This window comes from Diceros bicornis, chromosome 27, assembly GCF_020826845.1.
Source record: "Diceros bicornis minor isolate mBicDic1 chromosome 27, mDicBic1.mat.cur, whole genome shotgun sequence".
In the NCBI taxonomy this organism is placed as follows: domain Eukaryota; kingdom Metazoa; phylum Chordata; class Mammalia; order Perissodactyla; family Rhinocerotidae; genus Diceros; species Diceros bicornis.
The window spans coordinates 17303819-17321993 of record NC_080766.1 but is presented as its reverse complement, the minus strand read 5'-3'; the positions used below and the strand labels follow the sequence as shown (position 1 = coordinate 17321993).

Below are 18175 nucleotides of genomic sequence, written 5' to 3'. Positions count from 1 at the left end.
GTCATTCAAGCACTAGTGTCTCCTAGTGAGCCTCTTTGAATAGGGAATGTGAGGGACACTGTTTTACTCCTGTGGAAGCAGCTGACAGCAGGTTAAAGCTGATGGGCCTAGAAGTTAGGCTTCTAGGCATTGAACAGACATTAATATTGCCCAAATACGGCCTTGGGCAAAAATATGTAAGTCCCTCAGGTTGCAGTGGAGAGCTGTCTGGACACCTGCTTTACTCACTGCGGTGTCAGTGGCTTCTGTTACCCATCTCTGAAGAGTATTTATATCTAAAATGAGAACCCCTGGGAGAGGGTAAGAAGCTCTTACGGCCTAATTTCAAATGTTGAGGACCCTCACTTAAGCAAAATGTTTTTAGGTAAGTTTATTTTCTTGACACCCATCAAACTGTACAACCACACATTTGTCTTTTGATAGATAATACTACAAAGAAAGTTATTATCATGGAATTCAAATTATATCAAAGGACATATACTTATTTTGATTTTTTTTTTCAAGAAATTAGAAATATATTCTGATAAATGAAATATCAGGCCTGGGGCCGGCCCGGTGGCTTAGCGCTTAAGTGTGTGCGCTCCGCTACTGGCGGCCGGGTTCGGATCCCGGACGCACACCAATGCACCGCTTCTCCGGCCATGCTGAGGCCGCGTCCCACATACGGCAACTAGAAGGATGTGCAACTATGACATACAACTATCTACTGGGGCTTTGGGGAAAAAAAAAAGGACGATTGGCAATAGATGTTAGCTCAGAGCCAGTCTTCCTCAGCAAAAAGAGGAGGATTAGCATGGTTGTTAGCTCAGGGCTGATCTTCCTCACAAAAAAAAAAAAGAAAAAAGAAAAGAAATATCAGGCCTGCTCCTTTACTATGCCCTTATTATTCCCAGCTGTGAAATGGCAACAATTGAATGTTTCTTTTATTCTTTTTCTTAATTTTTTTCAAAAACTAACTTCTGTGTGTGTGTGTGTGAGGAAGATTAGCCCTGAGCTGACAGATCCTTTACCAATCCTGCGCTTTTTGCTAAGAGGAGGATCTTTTTGCTGATAAGAATCCTGTTAGATGCATCCTTCATTTATCCAAGTTAAAATCTTATTACTTGGACTTTACCATTTTAAAAAGTGTTTCAACATTCAGCAAACTTTCTCTTTTGCTTAATAAACCATTTCCAAATAGAAAGTGAAAAACACATTGCAATGGAAATAGTGTACTTCAGAGAATCCCTGTAGGACCCACTTAGGAACTGTTAATATGTGAATTATTTACAACTGTCTTTTATTGATTAGAGCTCTTAAAAAAAGTTACACTGCAACATAATTTCATAGCTTTTGGGTACTTTAAAAAAAAGAAAATATAGCTTTTTAAGAAATATACTCTGAATGCAAGCATTTTGCTAGATATTTCGTTAAACTAGTCCGTCTTGAAGCTTGGATCTTTCTCAGATTCTGTCTATGCAGATGGTCAAGATTCCTTGGAATTTTTTCATGGTTTAGTTTTATTTTATTATTTTTTTTAATAATTCTGCCTTGCAATAACAATTTTTTTCACTACTTGTTAGTGGACCAGTAAAATCTTAATTTTATAAAATTTAAAGATATTTTTATCTGATAAACAATTTTAAATTAATAAAAGGAAGAATCAGTTTATAATTTTAACACTGTAAAGTAGTTATACATGAATTTTATTAAATTGTCTTGAAATGCATTAGCCCTTCGTATACTGTCAGGGTTCTTTGGACCCAGTTTAATTTTGAAGTCTGTTTTGTTTGCTTTTTTTTAAATATTTCTAACTAGTAGGAAGGATTATATTACATGACTTTTATTCTTTTTTAAAGTTTTAATGAATGTTTTTAATAGAAAAAAGCATTGTATCTTGCTATTACCATATATGTCCATTGGAACCTTTTATAAATCAAAGATACATTATGGAATCTTAGTGATCTTATCTTTCCTATATCTTTAACCATTTTGTTATCTTGGGAATTAATTAATCATTTATTTCCAACTGTGCCAAATAAAGACTAAAATTATAAGCCAAAACGAAAATAATGGCAGTGCCTAGAATGATGATGTAATAGTGAAATGTCATCATTATGTCATCCGCAGTTTTCTTATTGCGTAGCTCATTAATACTATATTATCTTTCAAGAATGTAAAAAAAAAGTCTGGAAACACTATTTTTGTCATCGTCTTATTTTGTTTTAAGTTTTTAGTAAACACAGTAGAGAATTCAGTATTTTTCATTTTCCGTCCATAATGTCAAAGAGAAGAAAGTTGGCATAGGAAGGTGTTTCAATTAGATGAATCCGAGGATGAATGCAGAGACTGATAGTAGCACTCTAGATATGAATGATGATAGTGACATTGATTGTATAAGCAACATCTCTGACTGTTGTCTTCAGATGACAATATCCCAGATGAATTTTCTCAAACTCAAGAATCAGTGAGGCAACAATATAGTTCTTTCTTTCTCTAGCTTTATTGAGATATAATTGACATATAACATTGTGTAAGTTTAAGGTGTACAATGTGATGATTTGATATGCACAAATAGTGCAGAATGATTACCACCGTAAGGTTAGTTAACAATCCATCACCTCACATAGTTACCATAACAATGTAGTTCTACAGACAGAAAGGAAATATGGTATTTTCATCCATTTAGTTGCTTAATAGGAAGGACGTCATATTTTGTCACAAGAACCTCAACTGCCCTTTTTTCTCAAAGGGTGTGAGGCAATATTGTTTCTTCTTTTATGATGTTGGCACACCCAGATTTATTTGAAACAGTTCATAAGTGGACAAATACTGAAGACTGGTGTGTAATAAAAGAGATTGGAAGAAAAGAGATGACATGGAAATGAAATAATTCATTGGATTGATCATCGTAATTAATATTAATAAATCTAAAATTAAAAAATATTTTGCAACTGTGGAACAAGGAAGATTTCTGTCCTTTCTTCAACATAATCGTGAGCTGTCGAAGTTTTCTAAAGTAAGATGCTTTGAATTATGCAAGTACCAAAAGAAGGCCCCCAAGTGATGATTAAGCTAGAACCTCTTAGACATGTATTTGAAATCGGAATCGGTATTTACAAGGTATTTCCAGGTTTGTGCATGACAGTTGAAGAGCTGTCAGTTTCAGAGTGCCTTGCCCATTTTGGATATGTTGTCTTTTAAAACCTGGAAAATATGTTGATTAAGAATTGGATTTGCTATGTGTAAGTTCTTATTAAAAATTCTAATGAAATTCTTTTGCATTATCCCTTTATTCTTATTCTGTAAATTATTCATAAATTGACTTAAATATCAATAAGGTGTTCATTAGACCCAGAGGGTAAATTTTTCTTGGTATACGGAGGGTTAAATGAATTTATTAAAATTACAGAGAGCTGATTTTGTTTTAGGATGATAATTCTAAAATCAAAATTAAGTCACTCTTGGTATACTAAACCTTACACTAAATTTTTTGTTAAAATCAGTTTTTCTAAAAATATTTTGGAGGGGGCCAGCCCAGTGGTGCAAGCGGTTAAGTGCACGCTCTCTGCTGCAACGGCCCGGGGTTCGCAGGTTCGGACCCTGGGCGTGCACTGACGCACCACTTGTCAAGCCATACTGTGGCGGCGGCCCATATAAAGTGGAGGAAGATGGACATGGATGTTATCCCAGGGCCAGTCTTCTTCAGCGAAAAGAGGAGGATTGGCGGATGTTAGCTCAGGGCTGGTCCTCCTCACAAAAAAATAAATTAATAAAAAAATAAAAATAAAAATATTTTGGAACCACCCTATAAAAATGACAGCTAAGTTGAAACAAAATTGTTCAATCAGCTTTTATTTTATCACTAAGTTTTATTTTTTTCTCTTCATATATATATATTTTTAGTGTTCATTAAACAAATCTTTCTTTACTTTGCCTGTCATGTCTACCAACCTAATGTTTAAAGATGGGATATTAATGTAATCTATTTTAGTTTCTAAACTAAAGTTTTCCTTCTAAAACTTCATGAGAGTTACAAAATTTGTGAGGCCTTCATTTGTTCATTTGTATTTTTTTTTTCTATTTTTTCTTTTTTTTCCTGCCCCCTCAGTACTTTTGCTCTCTTTGGTCCCTCTTACCCTCCGTAAACCAAATGTTGTGGATAATTCTGTTCCTTTTACACAGAAATCATTTAACAAGTGTGTGCCATACAAGTAGGGTCTCTTCTTTATTGTGTTTATGAAGAGAATGTTGAGTACCTTTAAAGAGACATGTCTACAAGCTCTAATAAAATCATTATTGAAGTTAGGGATAGGCCCCTGGATCCACTGACAAGCCATGAATCACAGTATTTTATAAAATATTCCAGTTTTAAAATATATTGCTTGCAAATCTCTAAAGAAGCCTAATTCTTAAATATGTGTTGACGTTGAGATATTTTTAACTGAATGTACTCAAGTCGTGTTAAACACCTGGTTAACACTTAAGTGAAATGTATGGTGTATGTATCTGTAGGTCCCAATGAGCTGTACTGTATCCAAGTATCATGCCTTCTTTTCTTTTTTTTCTAAATTTCTCAATTAAATTCTATAGTATAGAAATGAAAATGCAAGACATAGGAAGGATTGTTAATTACTTCTCCCACTTTAGATGTTAAGGGATAGAAAAAGAAATTATCTGAAGAAATTTGGCTCACTCAATTCCCTGAAGAATTTTTAATAGCAGGGTCTGAGTGAATTCAGGCCTGAAGGAGTCTCAGAAGTCCTACTTTCTCAGGCAGTTCATTTTCTGCTAAAAGGGTGGTTGGTGTTGCTGCTGAGTGCCGCCTTAAAGCAGCGTCTCGGTAACCACAATCCTTAATTTACAGATTCATCTTTTTTTTTTTTTTTTTTGTGAGGAAGACTAGCCCTGAGCTAACATCCGATGCCAATCCTCCCCTTTTTTCTTGAGGAAGACTGGCCCTGGGCTAACATCCGTGCCCATCCTCCTCTACTTTATATGGGACGCCGCCAAAGCATGGCTTAGCAAGCAGTGTGTCGATGCGCGCCCGGTATCCGAACCTGGGAACCCCGGGCTGCCACAGCAGAGCGCACACACTTAACCACTGCGCCACCAGGCCAGCCCCCCAGATTCATCTTATTAAAAACAGGTGTCTATAAGAAACTCTTTTTCCTCTCATTGCTTCATGTAATTGGTGCTGTTTATAGAATTTCTTTTCAAAGAAATTAATGAAAAATAACCACCTTGACTTAGGATTTTCTGAAAGCAATTATTCATCTTCCCTTTAAATCTATTGTAAATTTGTTTCTTGCCCACTTTTCTACAGGATGATGTGGTATTTTAGTGTATACACATAGTTAATATTTATACATGTCACAGTAACCATATTTTCTATACTAAAAATTGGTACAAGCACCTGAACACATTTTTTTTTAGTTATTTTCATTTTAAAATCTTTTGAAAAGTTTTTTTCAAATCACATATAGTGTTTTAATTTGTTTATACTTATTTATAACAAAGTCACACAAAAAGAAATAGCATGGGTAGGGAGAAGAGTATTTTATATTGGGAACATCCTAGAAACTTAGGGTGGCAGGTTCACCTGTAACCTGTCTTCTGCATCTGCTAGGAATGGGCCTCACATTAAAATGTCTACATAGAGCACATGAGTAAGGCTTTAAAAACAGACACATTAAATCTTCATAGCCCTGAATAAGTGTCTAAAGAAGCACTCTCTTCTGTTTTTTTTTTTTTTTTTTTTTTCCCCCAAAGCCCCAGTAGATAGTTGTATGTCATAGTTGCACATCCTTCTAGTTGCTGTATGTGGGACACGGCCTCAGCATGGCCAGAGAAGCAGTGCGTCGGTGCGCGCCCGGGATCCGAACCCGGGCTGCCAGCAGCGGAGCGCGCGCACTTAACCGCTAAGCCACGGGGCCGGCCCCACACTCTCTTCTGTTTTTAATGTCATGGTAAAAGTTATGGGTGAATAAGCTTGTGAATATATTTAAATGTTTATGAATATAACTAAGACTGTCACACTTTGCACAGGCCTACAAAATCATCTTATATTTTTTAAGTGCTTCCGTTTCTTTGAAAACAAAAATTCTACAAATTACTTATGTAATGTCTGATGTTTGGGGGATGATGTCAAAAGTGAATCTGTTCTGTAGGCCTCAACCCCACAGCAGACTCATCAGATGAGTCCCTGTCATGTGCATCTCTTCCTCTGTCTGCACTTTAGCTTTTGTTCCCTCCTAGGCTCCCAGTAATGTCAGGACGCTAGTTCCAGCTCCCTCGTAGAGCTACAGCGCTGGAAAGCAGACTTAGCATTCACGTTACTGTGCAGAAGGGTGTTCATGAAAATTCAAAAACTTGCTGGGCTTTGGAAGACATTATATAAATGTTAATATATATTTTTTGTATAATGTTAATATATACTTTATATAAACATTAAAGTATTTTCTCTAATTGATTCAATCATTTTAACAATATGGATTAATCCATAGGATTTCCAGTAAAGATTTCAAATTCAATAGGGATGGCAATAAAATAAATTACTGAAGAAGTGACTGTAATACATCTATATGTATATATGCACATAAAAGCTTACAAATATTATATTCTTTTGCTTATAGGTATCAGCATAATTCTAGTTCTGCACCTCCTTAACTATCTTCTATTTTTGTTTTTTTTAGAACACTGATATTTGCGTTTAATGGGGCACAAAAGATGAAGGAGGAGGAGCAGTATATTCACTAGGGACTCTGTCCACTTGCTGCTGCAGACGTGTGTGTGAAGGAAGCCTTCTGCTTCTCCCCAGGAGCTGATCAGCTCTGTGGTCAGCCTGCACTCGGGTGTGCTTGGCTTCTCTCTCGTCATTGCCAGCAGAATTCCTGGACGGAATGTAAGAGTACCTCTCTAATTACCATGGAAGGTGATAAACTGACACTCACTTGTTAAAGTTACATCTCAATCCCCACAGAAACCACTCTTTAAAGTGACTAGAAACCAAGCCCTTGTGAACACTTCTATTGAACATGACTCATGGAGAAGAGCTTGGCTCTGATGTGCACCAGGATTCTGTTGTTTTAACTTACCTAGAAGGATTACTAATGCATCAGGCAGCAGAGGGATCAGGTACTGCCGTCAACAAGAAGTCTGCTGGGCGTAATGAAGAAGATCAGAACTTTAACATTTCTGGTAATGCATTTCCCGCCTGTCAAAGTAATGGGCCAGTTCTCAATACACATACATATCAGGGGTCTGGCATGCTGCATCTCAAAAAAGCCAGACTCTTGCAGTCTTCTGAGGACTGGAATGCAGCGAAGCGGAAGAGGTTGTCTGATCCCATCGTAAATATAAATGTAAAGAAGGAAGCTTTGCTAGCTGGCATGGTTGACACTGTGCCTAAAGGCAAACAGGATAGCACATTACTGGCCTCTTTGCTTCAGTCTTTCAGCTCTAGGCTGCAGACTGTGGCTCTGTCACAACAAATTAGGCAGAGCCTCAAGGAGCAAGGATATGCCCTCAGTCATGATTCCTTAAAAGTGGAGAAAGATTTAAGGTGCTACGGTGTTGCATCAAGTCACTTAAAAACTTTGTTGAAGAAAAGTAAAGCTAAAGATCAAAAGCCTGATAGCAATCTGCCTGACGTAACTAAAAACCTCATCAGAGATCGGTTCGTGGAGTCACCTCATCACGTTGGACAAGGTGGAACAAAGGTTGTGAGTGAGCCCTTGTCGTGTGCTGCGAGATTACAGGCTGTCGCAAGCATGGTGGAAAAAAGGGCTAGTCCTGCCACTTCACCCAAACCTAGTGTTGCTTGTAGCCAGTTAGCATTACTCCTTTCAAGCGAAGCCCATTTACAGCAGTATTCTCGGGAACATGCTTTAAAAACACAAAATGCAAATCAAGCGGCAAGTGAGAGACTTGCTGCTATGGCCAGATTACAAGAAAATGGCCAGAAGGATGTTGGCAGTTTTCAGCTCTCAAAAGGAATATCAAGCCATCTTAATGGTCAGGCAAGAACATCATCAAGCAAACTAATGGCTAGCAGAAGTACAACATTTCAAAATCCAATGGGTATTGTTCCTTCTTCCCCCAAAAATGCAGGCTATAAGAACTCACTGGAAAGAAACAATATAAAACAAGCTGCTAATAATAGTTTGCTTTTACATCTTCTTAAAAGCCAGACCATACCTAAGCCAATGAATGGACACAGTCATAGTGAGAGAGGAAGCATTTTTGAGGATAGTAGTACACCCACAACTGTGGATGAATACTCAGATAACAATCCTAGTTTTACAGATGATAGCAGTGGTGATGAAAGTTCTTATTCCAACTGTGTTCCCATAGACTTGTCTTGCAAACACCGAATTGAAAAACCAGAACCTGACCAGCCTGTTTCTCTGGATAACTTAACTCAGTCCTTGCTAAACACTTGGGATCCAAAAGCCCCCGATGTAGATATCAAAGAAGATCAAGATACCTCAAAGAATTCTAAGCTAAATTCACATCAGAAAGTAACACTTCTTCAGTTACTCCTCGGCCATAAGAATGAAGAAAATATAGAAAGAAACGACAGCCCTCAGGAAGTACACAGTGATGTGACAAAGTTCAGCACACAGAACTACACGAGGACTTCAGTAATAGAAAGCCCCAGTATGAATAGGACTACTCCAGTGAGCACTCCACCATTACTTGCGTCCAGCAAAGCAGAGTCTCCCATCAATCTTTCCCAGCACTCTCTGGTCATCAAATGGAATTCCCCACCATATGCCTGCAGCTCTCAGTCTGAAAAGCCAACGAATGCCCCATCTAACCACTTGATGGACCTTACCAAAAGCAAAGAATCACAAGGAGAGAAACCAGTCCAAAATGAAGGTGCACAAAACCCAACAACTTTCAGTGCCAGTAAACTGTTACAAAATTTGGCGCAGTGTGGCATGCAGTCTTCCACGTCAGGGGAAGAGCAGAGACCCAGTAAGCAGATGCTCAGTGTAAACATGGATAAACCTATAGGTATGATTGATAGGTTAAATAGCCCTCTGCTCGCAAGTAAAACAAATGCAGTTGAAGAAAATAAAGTGTTCGGTAGTCAAGCAACAGGCCCTGAACCAGGACTTTCTGGTTCTGAAATAGAAAATCTGCTTGAAAGGCGCACTGTCCTCCAGTTGCTCCTGGGAAACCCCAACAAAGGGAAGAATGAAAAGAAAGAGAAAATCCCTTTAAGAGATGAAAGTACTCAGGAACATACAGATAGAGCTTTAAGTGAACAAATATTGATGGTAAAAATAAAATCTGAGCCCTGCGATGACTTACATATTCATGATACAAATATGCGCTTGAGCCACGAAGCTAAGGGTGCCCCATTCTTAGGTGTGGTTCCTCCCGCGCAGAGAAGCACGGCTGCCTTACCAGCATCCGAGGACTTGAAATCGGAGCCCGTTTCACCTCAGGATTTTTCTTTCTCAAAGAATGGTCTGTTAAGTCGATTGCTGAGACAAAATCAAGAGAGTTACCTGGCAGACGATCCAGACAGCAGTCACACAAATAGTGAGCTGACGCTTGTGGAATCAAAGAGTCTTTGCATGGTCCCTAAGAAAAGGAAGCTTTATACTGAGCCCTTAGAAAACCCATTTAAGAGGATGAAAAATAACACAGTCGATGCTGCAAACAGTCACAGTGCTCCAGAGGTGCTGTATGGGTCCTTGCTTAACCAGCAGGAGCTGAGACTGAGCAGAAATGATCTTGAATTTAAGTATCCTGCCAATCATGGTTCAGCCAGTGAAAGTGAACATAGGAGTTGGGCCAGAGAAAGCAAAAGCTTCAATGTTCTGAAACAACTGCTTCTCTCAGAAAACTGTGTAAGAGATTTGTCCCAGCACAGAAGTAACTCTGTTATCGACAGTAAAAAGAAAGGACACAAAAATAATATGACCAATAGCAAACCTGAATTCAGCATTTCTTCTTTAAATGGACTGATGTACAGTTCCACTCAGCCCAACAGTTGTGTGGATAACAGGACATTTCCGTACCCAGGAGGAGTAAAAACTCCCATGAGTCCTCCTTTCCCTGAGTACTTGGGCTGTGTGGGGTCTAGACCAGACTCTGGGTTTTCGAATGGGTGTTCTGTGCCCAGTGAGAAGGGCCCCATTAAGTGGGTTATCACAGATGTGGATAAGAATGAGTATGAAAAAGACTCTCCAAGACTGACCAAAACTAACCCAATCCTGTATTACATGCTCCAGAAAGGAGGCAATTCTGTTACCAGTCAAGAAACACAGAACAAGGACATTTGGAGGGAGCCTTCATCTGCTGAAAGTGTCTCACAGGTTACAATCAAAGAAGAGTTACTTCCTGCTACAGAAACTAAAGCTTCTTTCTTTAATTTAAGAAGCCCTTATAATAGCCGTATGGGAAATAATGCCTCTTGCCCACACAGCGCAAATGGAGAAGTTTATGGACTGCTGGGAAATGTGCTAACAATAAAAAAAGAATCAGAATAAAGTGGACCTGCTGTCCGGCTTTGGATCTTTTTAAAACTAATCAGTTTGAACTTGAGATCTGTATAAATAAGAGCATGATTTGAGAAAAGCATGGTATAATTGAAACTTTTTTCATTTTGAAAAGTATTGGTTACTGGTGACGTTTAAATATGCATACTACTTTTTGCTTTACGTTACATGTCATGAGGAAACTACTGAACTAGCAATTGGTTGTTTAACACTTCTGTATGCATCAGACAGCAACTGTGAGTAGCCTCTGAATGAGATTCTTTTATAATCACAAATAACAGGCATAAATTAAAAGGTAAACCTCCATCCATGGTGGATTGATACATTTTGCTGGCTTTATTAGGGTACTTTACTTTGCTTTTCAGAAGTTAGCCTACATAACACATTTTTTTAAAGTCCAAATTGTTAAATAACTCTTTGAAGGATAATTCATGATTTAAAAAACCTGGTGTTGATTTACTTCTCATTATCCAATTCAAAAATAAATTAGAAAAAATATGCTTACATTTTTCACTTTTGCTAAAAAACATATTTATTTTTAACTCTTGGAAGGGGTTTTGTGGTTCCCAATGTGTCTGCTCCACTCCAGTCCTTTTCAATATATATTTCTTTAAACCTTGTACTACTTATTAAAAATTACTTACAATTGATGGAAGTTTGATAGATCCTTAAAAAAAAAAAGGCAGATTTCCATTTTTGTATTTTAACTACTTTACTAAATTAATATTCCTCCTTTTACAGAATTAGGAAAGTTAACATTTATCTTCAGGTGGTTTCCTGAATAGTTGAATATTTAAGAAGTTGTTTTTAATGAAAGCAAAATGGCTTTTCTTTGGACAGTTGTCACCATCTCTTGTAAAAGTTACTTCTCACCATTTCTGTGGTACCTGTGAGTCCTATGACCAGGGTTTCTTAAAGCTGGACTCAGACCACCTGCATTAGAATCATCTGGAGCACTCCTTTTAAAATGCAGATTCCTAGGCAGCATCTCAGATCTACAGAACAAGAATCTCTGCTAAGCGGACTTTGGAATCTTCCATCTGCATCGTAACACTTCCTAGGTGTTTCTTCTACACACTGAAGTTTGAGAACCATTGCTTATGACTTTTCTCGAACACAGCACTATAAAAAAGCTATTTGATGCTTATATTTTCCCCAATACAGTCACACATCAACTCAAAATTTGCAATATTGTGGTTCATATATTTTCATTATGTCTTTGGAAATCGGGTTCAGAATACTTTTTATGACAAAATAAATTGGGTGGAGGGGACAACTTTCATATCTGGCTCAACATCTCAGGAAAATCTGTGATGATATATGTGTTTTACTGAGTAACATCTCCTTAATTAGCCTTAGGGATGGAATAACAGGGCCACTTACCAAACTCAGGTGATTCCAGGATGGTTTGGAAGCTTCTCTTGAATACATCCTTAACTTCTATTAAAATCATTTCCCACAGACAGTGCTGACAAAGATGGAAACATTTATTTCAAACCCGAGAAAGGCACTAAACTCAGATTGACTCAACAAGAAAGTGCAAAGGGCACATATACGTGACAGAATTGTACTCAGTCACTCCGTCGGATCTGTTATTTTAAAATAGTGATTAAAAGTGAACATTGATGTTGTCTTGCAAGAACTTAATATATTATTCAGCCACGTGGGGTTTCAATCTTGAAACAAGTCCATGTTTTTAAGTTCAGTTTTTACAATCCACAATTTATTCACCAGATAATGTTTTTGTTTTTGATTGTGAACCAGATTAGCAACTGACCTATCAAAAAGTTGTTATATAATCAACTATTAATTAGAAGGAAATCTATTTGAAGTTGTTCTACTTGAAGTTATTTCTAAGATTTTTATATTAAAAATGAGCATTATTTCCTAATATGATCTGAAACCCTAAATGATTATTTTTTCTCAAAATGATTTGTAAATAGTTACTGGATATATTATAAAATAATAGTCAGGAGTGAACATTATGCTACATCATGGAGCAATGAAGACACATGCTTATTCTGAAATGAAAATTCCACTGGCCAGTGAATATATTCTACTCCATCCCATATTTACTCAGTAACAATCTTATTGTCTACACAATATAAATAAGCTTTGAAACAATTCATTTTTTTCTACCATTGTGAAAAGTCTGGAGCCTTAGAGGTATGCTAGAAAAAATGTTGGTAGTACCCCTTGGTTAGGGGAAAATGGGCTTTTACAAGGGAGGGAAATTTAGGTCAGGGAAAAGAACACCAAGGGCCAGCGGTGCTGTTTTTTTGTTTGTTTCTTTGGTTGGTGGGTGGTTTTGTTAACAGTTAAAGGAATAAGGATATGTAATACACGAATAAACATGATCACAAAGAATTCTGTTCTGATTCACTAGAGAATGTCCCCAGTTTGAGTTTAGTATGATTTTAAAGAAGAGCAATGAGAAAGGGCATCCATCCATAAATTCACTTTGTTTATGCATGTGTAGATACAAGGGCACACATGCACACATTTTCAAGGACAAAATAAGATATCTAGACGGTTTCTTCCTAATGAAGTCATTTGTGAAAGGGTACTACAGCTCTCATTGACATCGATAAGGTAGCATTACCTGTTTATTCTCTGCTGCATCTTACAGAAGAGTAAACTGGTGAGAGTATATATTTTATATATATATATATAATATGTATATATATATATTGACTTGTTACATGAAGATGTTAAAATCGGTTTTTAAAGGTGATGTAAATAGTGATTTCCTTAATGAGAAATACATATTTTGTATTGTTCTAATGCAACAGAAAAGCCTTTTAATCTCTTTGGTTTCTGTATATTCCATGTATAAGTGTAAATATAATCAGACAGGTTTAAAAAATTGTGCATGTATGTATACAGTTGCAAGTCTGGACAAATGTATAGAATAAACCTTTTATTTAAGTTGTGATTACCTGCTGCATGAAAAGTGCATGGGGGACCCTGTGCATCTGTGCATTTGGCAAAATGTCTTAACAAGTCAGATCAGATGTTCATCCCAACGTGGCAGTATTCCATTTCTGGACATGACTTCTGTGGTTTAAGCTTTGTGAAAGAATGTGCTTTGAATCCAAGGGTCTTAAAACTTTTTAAAATCAAGTCAAGCTCTTTTCAACATAAAGAGTTCACACAACTACTTTCATGAATTTTTTAATCCCATTGGAAACATAATCTTAGACCAGGAGTATTCCAGCATCCTGGAATGCAGGCACATCACCATTCATGGTGTGCATTCTGGGGTTTACACAACCAATTTTGATGCTATCTGCTCTACAGTAATATAATTTGTCATTTTTATTAGAAATTTAATTTCTTCATGTGATGTCATGAAACTGTACATACTGCAGTGTGAATTTTTGTTTTGTTTTTTAATCTCTTAGTGTTTACTTCCTGCAGTGAATTTGAATAAATGAGAAAAAAAATGCATTGTCTGTGGTTTGAAATGACTATGATTTTGTGGGCTTTCTCTGGTTTTTAGGTTTTCCATAAAGATAAAAGTCTCTGCTCATGAAAATAGCAATATGTTTTCAAGGATGCTTTGCCTTTCTCAGAAAAATAAAGGGAAAAAAGAAGGTGGGCAGCGAGTTAGTGTATTTAGGGACAGGGCAATTGAAACATAGCTCAAAAAGACAGTCAGCTGAAGACCTGTCTTCCCCAGGCTTGCTTCTCTTACTTGGTGTGTTACTGAATGATCACTGTAGATTTTTAAAGTGGAAAAGAGTTCGTACGGTGTTCAAAAATAGTTGATTTGATACATACTTGTTTAAGAGTTTTTATCCAATTTTCGATGGTGGTTAAGTTTATTTTATTTTATTTTATTTTTAAGATTTTATTTATTTTTTTTCCCCCCAAAGCCCCAGCAGATAGTTGCATGTTACAGCTGCACATCCTTCTAGTTGCTGTGTGTGGGACGTGGCCTCAGCATGGCCGGAGAAGCGGTGCGTGGGTGCGCGCCCGGGATCCGAACCTGGGCCGCCGGCAGCGGAGCGCACGCACTCAACCGCTAAGCCACGGGGCCGGCCCGTAAGTTTATTTTAAATAAAAGAAAAAAGGTCTTCAATCATTTTCCAAAAATGCATGTGTGTGTATGCACACACATACATATAAAATTGTATACGATATGTGTATAGGTACTGAGTAGTTGAGACTGATAAGCAATATCCATATGTAATAAGTAGTAGAGACCAGTTTATTTAAAAAAAGGAAAACTATCCTTGTGAACCAATGGCCCACGAATTTTTATTTTTACAAATATATTAATGATAATTTAGGAGGAAGGCATTTTCCCAAAGATGAGTTTGTATTTTCTGGCACTAAAATAGGCCTATTATAATCTAACAGTGAAAATTGTGCAGCTTTTCTCCTAACAGGTTTATAAACATTGTCTAAAAAATATATAAGTAATAGAAATACATCCAGCTTTCTACATTATCAAAATGTTGAAAAGTTACACTTTGCTATATGTATAGATACTGTCATCAGAATCAAAGATGCAGAACCATGTTTTGTTTTGTTATATTGGAAAAGGATAGCAAGCGCATTGAGTAATAAAATTGTCCAAAAGAGATTTTTGAGAAGAGAACCACCAGTTAGTGATTCTTGACTATAATAGAGTGCCAATGACTAACATGGAGAGTCTTTAATAATCAAATCAGATTATGATCATTCATGCTATACAGAGTTGTGTTTTAAGCTTTTTAATGTGGAAATCTCCTTAAATAATTGTGAATTTTTTTTTCCTACCACTGGTTTCACTAAACTGTGACCTATTTGGTTACAGAAAATAAGTTTTAAATGTTCGTTATTAAGCCTGCCATTTTTCATTTATTCCATAAAACTTAGAGAAGTATCTAACTCTAGCACGTTGTAAGTGTTGGTGAAGGAATCTATCTTGGTATCATTTAGCATTAAATTACTGCTACATTTCTCTAAATGGTTGGTACAGTAATATTCACAATATTTTAAAGATGATGTCTTCATAGGTAAGTTAAAGACTCCTGCTCTGAAAAACCAGAATTAATGTATTCTTTAGTTGGTAGCAAACTAATTGGAAATAAAATTCAAATCCCATAAATTCCAGTCCTGAGGAAGTGCTGCTGCACTTATGATGCCCTCTTTTGAGTGTCTAAAAGTAAATACAGAAACCTTTCCAGCAATAACCGGAATTTAAGATAGTATACTTCTACAGTCAGTCAGAAGAAGAGGATTTTTGAACCATTCCAAACAGTCTGTTTACAGTCTTTTTTCTTGACGCAAAGACCTAGACAAGCTTCTATTTTCTAGTCTTTGCTTTTACCACACTTCGTGGGTAGGTGCTCTAAACTTTGAGAACAGTTTAAGATCCTTTCGGACTGTCCATTTTGCTCATTTTTGTTGATAAACCTTCACCTTGGAGGTCACATCTGGAAAAGGAAATGGCCTGACATTGTGTGGGGGTCACAGCCTGAAGTTTTTGAAAGCTTGTCGGTACAGGGCCACAGTGCAGGTACATTGTCTGCGATTGTGTTTTCCCTTAGCTAATTTTATGAAATGATAATTTAAGGATAGAACAGTGAGATGATTTTTTTATAGTTAGAAAATGACAGTTTTCCCTGAAGACTGGAACGGTTGCCTCTGGCAGCCGTTGTAGCCAGTCCATCCATAAGCAAGCTGCAAATCCCCGTAAGACTTTCACCACCCAGTTGGTGTGCCAGCTAGCCTTGCTACATCTTGTAGTGTGCCCATTGACTCCTGGCTCTGCCTGCATGTTCACATTTTCAACTCCTTCCCCCACCATCTCACCTTTCTGCCCATCATCATCAATTATTTCAGTGTTCACACCTTCCCAATAAGCATTCACTGTTTTCTGAGCACTCTGCCTTCTTGGCATCAGTGCCTTCAGTCATGGAACATTCTCTGCCAAAATACCTCCCTCCTTTCTCCTCTCATCCCAATTCTCGGCCTTGTAAACTTTTGTTTATCTTTACAACCTAACAAATATTACCTCCTCAAAGAAGCCCTCCCTCCATGATTCTTCCAGGCAGTGTGTTGTTCAGCCCTCTACAATCCCATAATGCTTTGTGTAGACCTCCCTTATTGCACTCATTAGAGTGGTTGACAACATACCTTGTGTTCCTTTTAAAGGCGAGAAGTGTATCTTCTTAATCTTATTCTCAATGCAGAGTCCAAATCCTGATGCATAGCAGTTACTCAATAAATGTATGCCCAAAGAATGAATGGAAGGACATCTCTTCACACACAAAAAATGGAAGACTGCCTCCTCCTGCCTGGTCTGGGAAACCAACAAAGTAATTTATAAGGTGGACACATCCATTTCCCTGAAGCAATGCCCAATCTCCCCAGCTACCTCTAGCCCTAGGGCTCATGACCTGTGGGCCAACCCAGGCATTTTCCCTTCTGCCTTCTCTAATCTGCAGAGATGCTATCAGCCCGGAAATTCCTGATAAGAGGAGCTGGTTCTTGAGAGTGGGAACTTTGGGTTTTTGCTGATAAAGTTCTAATTACCTGCTGCACCATGTCTTTCCACAAACAGCAGTGAGCATCTTAGTAGTTTGCCTTTAGCTATCGGCCCTTGCAAACACCACTGTGCTGAGACAATTATTCTTGCCTCTCCTGCCACGCATGAATATGTCCATGTTCCAGAGGGCTACATTCTCCTGAACTATCCAGGATCAAACTCAGGCAGAACATGCTGTCTTAGTGAGTGTGTACAACTAACTGCTTGATGTTAAGACCCTCACCAGGGTAGGAGCTGGACTTAACATTAGGCTACTTCAGATCCTTGAGGAAATCTGGGTCCCTGTGGGTGCAGTGCCACATATGGTCTAGTTCACTAGCATTAGTATTCATTCATTAGAGGGCCTTGACGGTGGCACCTTATCTATAAGACCTAATTACTAGGTTTTAAGAGTATTAGAAAAGTAATACATGTTTTCAGTGATTCAGTAGATGCTTAATGAGAGTGCTAAATTGACGTGAAGGCAGAAGCTCACCTCTTTCATATGGTGGAATAGGGCTGATAGATGTAATTTCTTTTTATTCTGATACCATAAAATTAATGTCATAAACGTTTTTTAACTGTTGCATTTTAACTGTCCAGAAACAACACATTTCTTGTGCTCAACCCCCAAGAGAGGAAATAATGTCTTGGTTGAAACTGCTCATGTTATATGTCCAAATGGCAGTGGAAAATGCCAATACAGAGCATTTTCAGGATGAGGAGATGGGTTTGCAGTGGGGATGGAATAGTCCCCTTTCCCTAGCCAGGTAGGACTGAGCAACATGACTCATGGTTTCTGCCCAATATAAGGCCACAGGGAAGAAACAGATGGAAGCCTCTGGCTTCAAGGCTGTCTTTCTCCAATAAAGGGGACATTTTCAAGTGGACGTTTATGTGATTAGAGGGACCATGGATACGGCTAGGTGTATTGAGAGAGAGGACAGAGAAGTTTGAAGCACAGTGTCCCTAGTTTTGCTAAGGAAGAGGGGACCCTCCCTAAGCTGTTCTCTCCCTCTGAGCTCCTCTCTAGCTTAAGCAAATCAAGAGGGCTTCTAATCTTAACTATATTAATAGAGAATAATTATACTCTTCTACTCTCATCAGAGATAAGGAGTTTCTTGTATGTCTGGACGTCTAAAATCAAATTTTTTCCCAG

At 37.7% G+C, this 18175-nt stretch overlaps 1 protein-coding gene across 9 annotated transcripts in view; it reads left to right on the top strand.

The window, feature by feature from the left end:
* The window catches only part of NRIP1 (nuclear receptor interacting protein 1), a 90363-nt gene extending 76417 nt beyond the window's left edge, over window positions 1–13946 (top strand). For all 9 annotated transcript variants that reach the window (XM_058522934.1, XM_058522935.1, XM_058522933.1 and 6 more), the window contains one exon: window positions 6675–13946. In XM_058522934.1, coding sequence (XP_058378917.1) covers window positions 7017–10487 — 3471 coding nt within the window. In that variant the 5' untranslated portion in view covers window positions 6675–7016 and the 3' untranslated portion in view covers window positions 10488–13946. The remainder of the gene's footprint in view (window positions 1–6674) is intronic.
* Window positions 13947–18175: the final 4229 nt, after the last annotated feature.